Source organism: Haemorhous mexicanus, chromosome 16, assembly GCF_027477595.1.
Source record: "Haemorhous mexicanus isolate bHaeMex1 chromosome 16, bHaeMex1.pri, whole genome shotgun sequence".
Classification (NCBI taxonomy): Eukaryota; Metazoa; Chordata; class Aves; order Passeriformes; family Fringillidae; genus Haemorhous; species Haemorhous mexicanus.
The window spans coordinates 6283919-6295357 of NC_082356.1; the positions used below are offsets into that span (position 1 = coordinate 6283919).

The following is an 11439-nucleotide window of genomic DNA, read 5'->3' on the forward strand; positions in this document are numbered from 1 at the left end:
CAATTCCTCCGAGAGGGAGTTGAATGCCCACCCCCTCCTCAGGGACTCCTGATGGCAGCATGCCCCAGGGGACTGAGCAGCATGCCTGCCCGTGTCTGTGTCACGCCCCTGTGAGTGGGCCGGGCCCCCCAGCACCGGGACTGGTCCCAAAGGGGCCGTGGCATGGCCAGTGGAAGGCCCCGGTGCCCTTCCTGCCCTGCTCCGTTGGCAGCCATGGGGGCTCATTCTGCTGCCCTGAGCAGGCAGAGCAGAGGAGCAGCTGCTTCTTGTTTGGCTGTTCCTAAAGTTCCTGCTAGCTGCGTATTCAACACTTGGGGCAAGGTCTTCCATGCAAGCTGGGGCAGTTTGGGTGGGGTGGGGGTGTGTCCTGGGGCTCTCTGTGACACAGTGCACCGTGGTCACCATGGGATGGTAAGGGAGAGAGTGTTCCATGGTGACCCTTTGTGACACGTCGTGATATATGTGCTGACAGTGACACAGCCGTGCCACAGTGCTCGGTGCACACAACGGGACAGGACGGGAAAGAGCAGTGCAGTGAGGAGCCCCCACACAGCCAACTCATTCCTTGCTGACCCGGAGCTTTTCCGAGGCGTTCTCTGTGCAGGTGACCTCGAGGCCAGGCTGCGGGACTCGGTGACGTGGAGCATTTCCGAAGCGTCTGCCATCCCTGCGGCCAGTGCCCTCGAAGATAGACTGCGGGACTCTCAGTCCTATTTCTTTCTAGAGACTTCTCTCTTGCTGGTGCCCTTGAGGACAGACTGCAGGACTTACTGTCCTGTAACATTCCCAAGGCCCCTCTGTTGCAGGTGCCTTCTAGGTACGACTGCAGCACTTGCTCATCTTCAGCTCTTCCGAGGCCTCTCTGCTTCAGCAGGCACTCATAACTGCAAAGAGTGACATGGAGCAGAGACCACCCAGCATGACCAAGCTGGCCTGGGTGGAGGAGGAAGAGGCTGGAGCTCAGACAGCACAGCAGCCTGAAGAACTGGAGCAGTTCCAGCTGCTGCAGGAGGGTGAGTGTCAGAGCTGGGCTGCAGGGCTGGAGCCTGCAGCCAGCTTGGCCCCATCCCATCCCTGTGGACATGCCCATGGATAAGACAGAAGCTGGGCTGGATCATCTGGCAGCTGTGCTCCATCCCCCGGGGCATGCCGAGGCTCTCCCTGCCTGGGGAGCGCAGGGCTGGGCTCTGTTCTCCGGCCTCTCCCACAGCCCCTCAGCCCTGTCTGTGCTCGCTCTCTGCCAGATGCAGCCGAGGAGCGGACACAAGAGCAGGAAGCCGCCCCTGGCCGCTTCTGCGGAACAGCGCAGGTACCTGTGGCCATCCCTACCTGGGCTGGGCCTGCTGTCACTGCTCAGCCAAGCACCAGGCTTGGAGTGCTCCATGGATGCTCCCTCCCTTCCTGCCCTTCTCCTGCAGACCCTCTGTGACTCCATCATGTGCCTTTGGCAGGAAGAGACCGCTGGTGTGGGCACCGGCCTCTTGGCGGAGCTTCTGTTCCTCAATGCTGAGACCGGTGCTGCCATGCTGGATTTGCTTGTGGAGGAGGGTGTCTCCGATCCAACGCAAGTAAGCAGCCTGGGGCAAGGGCTCAATCGCCCCAGCACTGCTGTGGCACCTCGAGCCAGCTCTGCCGGGCTCCCTCGGCTCTTGAGGCCCAGCCCAATGTGGTTGGAAGGGAAGCACTTCTTAGGGGAAGCTGGGCAAGTTGCTGCTCTGGCAGGTCTCCGAGTCTCCCCGTGCCTTCTGCAGGTGCCCGCCATGGTGAGGTACATCCACCAGTGGCTCACGGCCAATGAGTCTGCTGGGCACAGGCTGGACGAGGCCCTTCTGGAGCTGACCGAGGAATACCCCTCGGACGTGATGATCACCCTATTGCGCTGGGCCCCATCGTGTGACAGGTAGGGCAGCCCCACGTGCCTTGAGGGCTTAGGGTTCACCAGCCCGTCACCCAGTAGAGCCTGTTCCTGCTGACTGCCAGACGGGGCGGGGAGTTCCAGGATCCTCTGGCTCCTCTGTTTTACAGTGCTGGGACATCAGCTCCTGAGCCTGGGGCCATGCTCCTTCCCTGCCCCTCAGGGCCTGTACCCACGTGGGCTGGCTGGCCGCTGCCAGCCCGGGGCAGTGGGCAGAGCCAGGGCTGAGGGCCGGCGTGGGCCCTTGCAGCTGCCCAGGCCACGGGGCTGTGGCCTAGACTGCCCTGACACAGAGTTCTGACCCCACAGAGCTGCCGCGACCATGTGGGGAACCATCATGTCCTCGAGCAGGACTGCGGAGCCGGCGCTGCAGTTACTCCTCGACGCGCTCAGCGCCTGGCCAGTGTACAGCGTGTACACCTCTGATGGGGACAATGCAGGAGTCTTTGCCCTGGCTGTGAGTTTCTGGAACCGGCCTTTGCCAGCCCCCAGGCCGCCTCTCAAGCAGCCAGCTCTCTGTCCTCCCCCAGCTGCATCTCCCTGCCTCGGGCACTGGGCTGAAACCTGGCTTAGGGGCAGGGTTCAGGGGCACCAGGCCGGCTGCTCTGCCCGTGTCCCCCTGGCCTCTCCCTCGCACGCTGGAGCCCTGCCACATGGATGTCTCAGCACTGAGCGTTGTCTCTGGGTGTTTTATTTCTTGCAGGCAACCGTGGCACTGTGGAGAGTCTTCAATCTGACCTGGCGCTCCCCTGTTGTGCTGGAGTATTTCCCCAATCTCTTTCTGCGTCTGCTCTTCCAAGCTTACATCAGCACGCAGGAGATGCCAGAAGAGGTTGAGACTTTCTGGAAGGGATGCCAGGAGGAACACGGCCTCGCCGCCAACCCCAACAGGTGCTCCATGCCAGTCCTCGCAGTCTCCCCATCCCTCCCATGCCCCCAGGGCAGGAGCCAGGGCTCCCGACCGTGACCTGGGCTTTGCTGTGCACACAGCTTTGCACTGCAGACCCTGAAGGCCCTGCTCTGCCAAATGCGCTATGAGCACGTGGTGGTGTCAATGGAACGCAAGCGTGCCTGGGACACGCTGCTCTGTGCTGACACCCACCACTATGCAGTGCGTCTTCTGGCCAGGTGAGACCTCGTTCTCCCCCCCAGCCCTCTCCTTTGTGCCCAGAACTCCCCACAAAGTCCCTGTGGTCATGGGCGGCAGGGCCTTGTCACCAAGGGAGGGATGAGCAGACTGGAAAAGGCTGGCAAAGGAGGGTGCCCGGGAATAGCCGCCTCCCAAAGCATCCCCTGGGTGCTTGGGAGAAGACCAGGCCTCTGTGAGTCAGCCCTGGGAGAGGTTTGCCCACCCGGCTCAGGGGCAATGGTGCCTTTTTCTCCCCGCCAGGGAGATGCGCCGCGTCTCCATCATCTGGTGTTGCGGCATGGCATCCTGCCTCTTTGACCTGCTCAGCGAAGGCATTTCAGACTGGGAACTGCCCGCCCTGGCGTTCCTGGTGGAGGTGAGTCCCATGGCCATCGCTGCCTCGCTGAGCTGCCTCCCACCCCTCTGCCCTCTGGTAGCCACAGCTGCCCGGGACGGTGCCCGTGCCCTGTGCTGCTGCCTTGGCTCGGCCCTGTGTGCTTCTGAGCTCCTGGGCACCTCTGCGCCTGCTCTCTGTGCCTTTCAGGTCCTGGACTGCCTGGACTTGAGCGAATGTGGTGAAAAAGTCCTGGAGATCTTGACAAGTCAGCTGCAGAGTGAGTCCACGGAGATGCGTCGCGTGGTACTCCGCGGCCTCGTGGTGCTCACTTCGATGGTGAGAAGGAGGCAGCAGCTGAAGCTGTGCTGGCAGCATGGGGCTGGGGCAAGCAGCCCCTAGGGCTCAGCTGGGCTTTGGCAGCTATGCTCTCCCAGCTCTCCAAGGTCACTGTTCAGCTGCCCGAGTGCTTTGGGACAGGCCTTCGGCCTCTGAGCCCTGCAGCAGCAGCGTGGGGTGGCCCAGCCTTGTTTTGCACACAGGATCCAAGCATGTTCAACCTGACTGAAAGCCTTGGGAAACTACTGTGGGATGCGGACGAAGACATCGTGGAGATGACCCTCATTGTGCTCAGCTTACTGCTGCTGCACAAAGACCTCACAATAGCCAGCCCCATCGCCCTGCAGCTGGCTGAGGCGCTCTGGCACCTCTTTGACAATGTGAGGCTCTGTGCCCCCAGCCACGGGCACTTGGATGCTGCCTTGGGCCAGGGCATAGCGGGACCTGGAGCAGCTGATGCGGAGGGCTTTTGCTTCCTTTCCCACAGGACAACAGCCATGTGCAGCTGCTCTCCATTCGCCTCTTCCAAGATGTGATCACGCTGGTAGTGGCAAAGGACAAAAAGGCCCTGAAGAAGCATGTGAGCGAGAGCCTGCTCCCGCTCTTCTTCCACTGCCACGATGAGAACGGGCGTGTGGCACAGGTGAGGCCTCCTGGCCTCTGGTGTCTCCGTGGGAGGGGGCTCAGCTGTCTGCCCACCCCCTGGCACCTGACGGGCTCCAGCCTCTTGCTGGCCTCGGCACAGAGATGCGGGTCCTGTGCCCTGGGCTGCGGTGCCATCTCTGGGTCTCTGCTGCTCTGCAGGCCTCTCGGGAAACGCTGCTTTCTGCAGTAAGGTTCCTGAAGAGGAAGGATCTCAAGCAGCTGCTGAAGACGGATCAGATGTGGAGGTTGGCCGAGTGCTTGGTAAGGACGGCCTGGAATCCCCAGCCCAATCCCTGGAGAAGCCGCCTGCCCATGGCACCCAGTCTGTGGGGCTGGCAGCTGTGGCCCCTTCCCAGTGCCCCACGCAGACACACCACTCCCTTTCCTGGGCCGTGCGGGCTTTTCTCCAGGCTCCTCTGACCGAGCCTCATGTCGATGGAGCCCCGAGCCAGCTGGGCTCTGCTGCGGGGCGGCACCATGGCTCACTGGGTCCTCTGCCCCGTCCCGAGCCTGGCGCCTGCGGCTGTTGGCCAGGCCTCAGGGCTGTGTGGGCAGGGGGAGCAGTGCAGGGTGTAGGGAGCACCCGGCCCTGGGGCAGGGCTCTCATCAACCCTTTCTCTCCGTGCCCTGCCACTCTCTGCAGCTGGGAGAGGATAGGAGCCGTGTGGCCGAGCACCTGCGCCAGGCCCTGCCATACCTGCGGAGCCCACAGGAGCCCCTGCGAGAGGCGGCCGTCAGGTTCATCGGTGAGCCCCAAGCTCTGCTCCCTCCCCTCCCCGCCCCAGCCCGCCGCAGCTCGGCCCCAGCACCGTCTTCTGCACCGGCAACAGGAGCCTGGGCGCAGGCATCTGCAGCCCTGGCTGGCCTCGGCACCGCTGCCACCCTCTGGCAGCCATGACCTGGGGCGGCAGCCTGTGCCAGGGGCCCGGGCTGAGCCTTGCCGGGCCAGCAGGCCCTGTGGCCTCAGGGCTGGCAGCACCCGTGTGCGGCAGCTGTGGCTCTGAAGGCAGGACTCGCTCTGTGTTCCCAAGGGATCGCCGGGCGCTACCTGACAGGGCAGCAGCCAGAGTTCCGGATCATCTGCATGGGTGAGTGAGGCCTGCAGGCTCTCAGCGGGGGCTGCCATCGGCAGCTGCATTCCCTGGCCTGCCCGTGGGCGGCTCCGCTACCTGTGCTCACCAAGGGCAGCATGGCCACAACACAGACACTCTTCAGGGGCCTGGGGGACATTCCTGGCCAGCAGCTGCCAGCTCGTCCTTCTTCTGTCCTGCTTCTTCCAGGCCCTGGCAGGAGCTGCGTGGGATGGACGTGGCAGGAGGTTCTGCCCAGGTCCCCGCAGATCCACCCTCTGACTGTGGCTCTGTTTCTCTCTCTTGCAGCCCTTCAGGACATGACGGATGACACCAGCCCTACCGTCTCATGCCTGGCACTTCAAACTCTGTACATCAATTTAGCTGTACAGAGCATTCCCTCCTCTGGACTCCAGAAGATGCGAGACCAACTCCGCCAGCTCTGGAAGTCGCGGCCTTTCCTGTGTTACCGTGGCTGAGTGTCCTGCTGCGGCGCCGTGGAGAAGTGATTCGGGAGGCTGTGTCTGCTGGGGCCACCTGAACCTGCGGGGAACACCTCTCCTCTGCAAGCACTTCCTTTCCCACCCTCTATAGGAACATTAAATTGCTGTTGTCATACGCCGATGTCCGGGAGCTTTCTCTTGGAGCAGAGTGTCTTCAGGCCAATGGGGAAGAGGGGAAGAAAGAGTTCTTCCTCTGAGCAAGTTGCCCAGAAGTGGTGTGGAAGGGAAAGTGGCCAAAAGCCCCTTGGCCTTTGGTGGTCCTGCAGGAACGTTTTTGTTTCTGCATCAAGTCTTCTGGAGCTGGGGGAACAAGTGGGTTCCGTGTCCATCAAAGAGCAGAAAGCGGCAGGATGTGTCTGCTCCCAGCGCTTGCCTTGGCCGTTCCTTCTCAGTGCTGGCAGCATCATCAGGGACACACCTCAAGTTCTCTCATGCCGGAGTTATCCCAATCTTCTGCACTTGCCCAGCTTCCTCCCAGGTTCACCAGGGAAAATCGCTGCCCATGCCAGTCCATTCCCTTGCCCAGAAGGCACCTGCTTGTGTTTGGACCCGAGCTGCTGGCCACAGCCAGACGGGCAGCGCTCGCAGCATTGGCCATCAGACGCTGGGCTGACTGGTGATTTCTGGTTTCTCTCCCCAGAGTGCCAGGACATCATTAAGGGGTGTTTGTCCATGCAACCCTTGGACAGGCCATCCTTAGAAGAGCTTTTCTGTCATCCTTGGGTGCAGGGTGTTCCTCTGCCCTAGAAGATGGGAGAGATCCATGTGCACAGTTGGATCCAGGGGCCTGGCAGGTAACAGCTCCACACATCTCTTGGCAATCAGTGGCAAAGCATACCAGACTGGTTTTGTCCTGCCTGTAGCTCTGAGCAGGGGTCAGCAGAAGGGAATACGCAGCTCTTGGGCTGGAGCTGAGCTGGAGACCTGGTGTGGCAAGCACTGGTGGCCACCATCCCCGCTGGTTGTGTTTGTCTGGTTCATGGATGGCTGGGGCCCTGGGCAGAGCCCTGACAGCCTGGTCTGGCCCCAGGGAAAGAGAAGGAGCCCCTGGAGAAGCTGTACCTGGTGGGGCTGCTGCTGGAGACACCAAGGAAAACCTCAAGGATGACAATCTCTTCCTCAGCCTGGCCAGCTGAAGATGATGGACTTTGATTCTGGCACCTTCTTCAAAGCCAGGCTCCATGCCCAAATTGCAGGTGAGTCCACAGCCATGGGGATGCTCCCAGATCTGAGCATGGCATGGCCTGGCCAGGCACGAAGGGTTCCCCCTTTGCTGGGGCAGATGCAATGAATTCTTCAGTTGGCCGCCCAGCTGCTTTTTGGCTCTGGGCAGCTGCTGAAGGCTGGATGTGCCGTGGCTGGCTGCAGGCTGGGCACATGTCCTGCCTTCCTGCTCTGCTCCCAAAGGCAGCAGGGATGGGCAGCTCTGGGCACAGCCAGCATGGCCTGGGCACCGCAGGCCTTGGCACAAGGGGACAGGAGCCCTCAGCTGACAGGCAGTATCTGGTGTCTCTCCTTGCAGCTGGGCTCTGTGGGTGCTGAGGCTGCTCTGGGCTCTGCCAGGGCTCTGCTGGAGCTCAGCACTGGGCTGGAATCAGCCAAAGAAGAAATGGTGTGACCTGTAGCACAGACTTGCTTGAGCATTTCGGCAACACAGCTCAAGTTTGCAGAGTGTACACCTCCAAGGGAAAACATGACACCCCCCAAAAAAAAAAAAACTTGTTCAATAACTTCTGAAATGAAATCAATCTGGGGTGACCCCAAATTACATTTCGCAGCCTACTCTAGCTGTAGCTCAGCCCTTCTCTGAACAGTTCTCTCCACTGCCTGCCTTTTACTTCCCAACTGCTCTCTTCCCGCAGTGAGCTCCCAGCCCATCACAGTCTCCATCACACTGTTGCCTTCCTTGGTGCCCCCTCACCATAAGGAAGAGGGAGCCCTAGACTTAGGAATTCATCCTGGGACTGGCTGAGGAGCAGCAATGTCTCAGAGGTCCAGTGGGATTTTAGTGTCATTCAGAGCCACTCTCCAGCCCTCAGCTCTGCTCACTGCTGAGTTCCTATTCCCTTTTCCTCATCCTTTCAGCAGGATGAGCTCTGTGAATCCCCTTGAGCCTCCCCAGCCCACTCTTCCCAGCCCACGCACCCCCCTCAGTTTGGCTGAAGCTGAAGCTTCTCTGTCTCCTCTGGCACACCAGTCCAGTGCCCTGTGCGGGGAGCCCCAGCCCAGAGCACAGCACCAACAGTGCAGTCCAGGCTGGAGCAGCTGCCCTGCAGGCCTGGCTTGGCTCTTTGTGGCAAGGGAATGCTCCCTGTTTCCAGCTGTCCCTGCAGGATGGCCCCAGGGCAGAGCCCAGCCTGGCTCTCACTGCAGCCCCTGGAGCTTGGGGCAGACAGTGCTCCCAGAGCTGAGGTTCCTGGGGAGCACCCGGAGCGGTGCCTTGCACTCTGTTGCCGTGTGTCACAGTGCAGGCTGGCTGGTACTGTGTGAATGCACCAGCCCCTGCTTTGACTGAGAGGGGCCTCACCCAGTCACATCTCTGCCAAGGCTGCAGCATTTCACTGGTCAGAATCTGACAGGGCATAGAGATCAGAGTAATGAAATTATCCAGACTGGGTTTTTCAAAGGCCCTTTAGAAGGAAGGGCTTGAGAATAAACATTCTCTGTTTGCCACATGGACATTGGGGTGAGTGGTCTCTTTGTCTCCAACCCATTCCCTCCCCCTGCCAATGTTACAGCCACCCACTCCCTCACACATCCCCCCTCGTGCCTTCCCACTGCCGTGTCCTGTCAGGGCTTCTCCAGCCCCTCATCCCTTCGTGGCTCTGTCCCCTCAGGGTCTCCCCCATCCCAGCCAACCTGCCCGGCAGCAGCACCACAGCCCCACAGCAGCTCCAGAGGAGCCCCAGCCAGAGGCACCTCGGAGCCCTCAGCAATCCAGCCAGCAGCACACGGGCAGGAGGACACAGATGGCCCTTCCTGGCTGGCACAGGGCTTGTGGCCATCTCCAGGCACCGCTCTCGCAGGGATCCCCGCAGCTCCGGCCCCTGCCCAGCCGCTCTGTCAGCAGCACAAAGGCTTCAGAAGAACCAGAAAAAGGGCAAGGGCCTTCTGACCATTTTCCCTGCTACACTGCACGTCTGGGCAGTTGGCTGAGCCCAGGCACCCTTTTCCCCCTCTTCCCTTATGCCCTGCTAACCCTTGCCAGCAAAAGAAAACTCCTGGGAGTCTGTGTATTATAACACATTCTATATTCATAGACTAAAGAAAAAAAACAAAAAGAATAAAAGAACAATTTTAAAGAAACAGAAAATTCCCGCTGGCTCAGGTTGCTCCAGCAGACACAGCCTGTGGGCTCAGCTCTCTGCAGAGCTCCAGCAGCGCAGCCAGTCGAGCCCCGACAGACGAGGCCGTGTCCTCCATGCCCTGCGGAATTGATCTTGCAGCCTCTGGAAGATGGAATATTGCTCACTATATAGTGCCCGGAGGACATACAATGTTTGAAGTGCCATGTCTGACACAGCACTGCTGATGTCCTCTGTCAGGTGTTCAAGGGCTGAAAGAGAGAGGAACAGAGCCATGGTCAGATCCCAAATCTTTGGGGACGCGAGGAGAGCTCCCTGCCAGGGCCATCCCAGCTGGCTCTAGGCATAGCCAGGAGGAAGCAGGGAACAACGGGACCAGCCCGAAGCTGCTGGCCACGAATCCTCCACGTGGTCCTGAAATCTCTGTGTGCTCTGCCCACGCTGCCCCTCGTCCGCACAGGGAGCAGAGCCCTCCGCGGCCGGGGCAGGGCTTGCAGCTGCCCCCACCAGCCCCCACTGCCAGCCCGCTGCCCTCACTCACCAGTGCAGATCAGCTGGAGCTCTTCCTTCTTCCCCCTCAGGTACTGCCCAGCCATCCCTGTGAACACAGAGCCTGTCACGGCCCCAGCGGCACAGCTCCCTGCCAGCGGCACTGCCGGCGCTGTGGCCACACGGCCTGCTGGCCCGGCAGGGCTCAGCCCGGGCCCTGGCCGCACGCTGCCGCCCAAGGGCACGGCTGCCAGAGGGCGGCAGCAGCGCCGAGGCCAGCCGGGGCTCCACGGCGCCGGGCCCGGCCGGCACTGCCGGGGCAGCAGGCGGGGCTGGGGCCGAGCTGCGGCGGGCCGGGGAGGGAGCCCGGGCTCGTGGCTCACCCATGAACCTGATGGCCACCTCTCGCAGGGGCTCCTGTGGGCTCTGCAGGTAGCGCAGGGCCCGGCGCAGGTGCTCGGCCGCTCCGCTCCTGTCCTCTGCCAGCTGGAGAGAGCGGCGGGAGGGAAGGAAGGGTTGGCACGGGCTCAGCACCTCAGCCGGGCGCTGCCTGCGCCCAGCCCCGGCCTCCCCTGCCCGCACAGCCCTGAGGCGCGGCCAGCAGCCGCTGGCGCTGGGCTCCCGAGGGGAGGGGCAGAGGGCCGGCTGCTGCCCGGGGAGCCGCGGTGCCGGCCCGCCCCGCAGCTCCGCCGGGCCGGGGCTCCACGGGCACCTGGCTCGGGCCCACGGGAGCCTTGAGAGGAGCCCGCGCGGCCTCTGCGTGCAGCAGCGGGCAGGGGCACAGCTGCCCGCCCCGCACTCTCAGCACCGCCCTCGGGGGCCTTCTCCAGGCTGATGCTGGGACTTCCAGGCCATCCTTACCAGGCACTCGGTGAATTTCCACAGCTTCTTGTTCTTCAGCAGTCTTTCAAGATCCCTCCTCTTCAGGAACTTGGCCACACAAAGCAGCGTTTCCTGTGAAGCCTGGAGAGCAGCAGAGACGAGGAGATGACCCCACAGCCCAGGGCGCAGGACCCGTGTCCCTGTGCCAAGGCCTGGAGGAGGCTGCAGCCTGGCAGGCACCAGGGCAGGAGGCAGCCAAGCCCCCTGCCAGGGCGACAGCAGCAGCCCACAAGTCCTCACCTGTGCCACAAGACGATTCTCATCATGGCAGTGGAAGAAGAGTGGCAGCAGGCTCTGGCGCAGGGGTGTCTTCAGGGCCTTTTTTGCCTTTTCCGCTGGATGAGTCACCAATGTTCGGAAGAGCAGTATGGAGATTACCTGCACCTGGCTATTGTCCTGTTTGAAAGGAAGGAAAAAGACCTCAGAATCGGCTGCATGGGGCTCAGCTTGACGCAGGCCTGCAAATCCTCAGGGCATGAATTGTCCGGGTAGCACCCAGTGGCCGTGGCTGGGGGCAGCGAGCCTTACGTGGTCAAAGAGTGGCAGGAGCGCCTCAACCAGCTGCAGTGTGATGGGGCTGGGCATCAGCATGTCATTGTCCAAGATGATAAAGCTGAGTAGCATGACTGTCATGATAACTATCTCTCCATCTGTGTCCCACAGGAACTCCACAAGACTTTCAGTCAGGCTCCACATTTTTTTGGTCTGTGCAGAACACAAATTTGTGAAATGCCATCCTCCTGCTGCAGGGCCTGAAGGCCAAAGGCCTGTCCCGAAGCACTTGGGCAGCTGAAGCAGGAGGCAGGAGAGCTGGGAGCAGCTGCCCCA

At 61.6% G+C, this 11439-nt stretch overlaps 1 protein-coding gene across 2 annotated transcripts; it reads left to right on the forward strand.

Moving 5' to 3' along the window:
- The first annotated feature begins 373 nt into the window (after positions 1–373).
- On the forward strand, positions 374–5929 carry LOC132334715 (maestro heat-like repeat-containing protein family member 6). Of its 2 annotated transcripts, none has more exons than XM_059860804.1 (15): positions 374–1013; positions 1245–1309; positions 1419–1568; positions 1752–1900; positions 2225–2372; positions 2619–2806; positions 2906–3043; positions 3306–3420; positions 3589–3717; positions 3921–4097; positions 4205–4360; positions 4522–4623; positions 5006–5108; positions 5394–5450; positions 5742–5929. In XM_059860804.1, exons 1-15 carry the CDS (start codon positions 899–901, stop codon positions 5909–5911), a joined length of 1962 nt encoding a protein of 653 aa, XP_059716787.1. In that variant the 5' UTR covers positions 374–898; the 3' UTR covers positions 5912–5929. The 2 variants fall into 2 exon arrangements, with proteins under 2 accessions (XP_059716787.1, XP_059716788.1); XM_059860805.1 differs by having other exon boundaries at positions 1452–1568.
- Positions 5930–11439: the final 5510 nt, after the last annotated feature.

Excerpts from the sequence above, each read along its gene's own strand:
- LOC132334715 (XM_059860804.1), top strand. The coding sequence starts at position 899 with ATGGAGCAGAGACCACCCAGCATGACCAAGCTGGCCTGGGTGGAGGAG. Across the intron at positions 1,569-1,751 it reads GTGTCTCCGATCCAACGCAA|GTGCCCGCCATGGTGAGGTA; the intron begins GTAAGCAGCCTG and ends TGCCTTCTGCAG. Across the intron at positions 2,807-2,905 it reads CTCGCCGCCAACCCCAACAG|CTTTGCACTGCAGACCCTGA; the intron begins GTGCTCCATGCC and ends CTGTGCACACAG.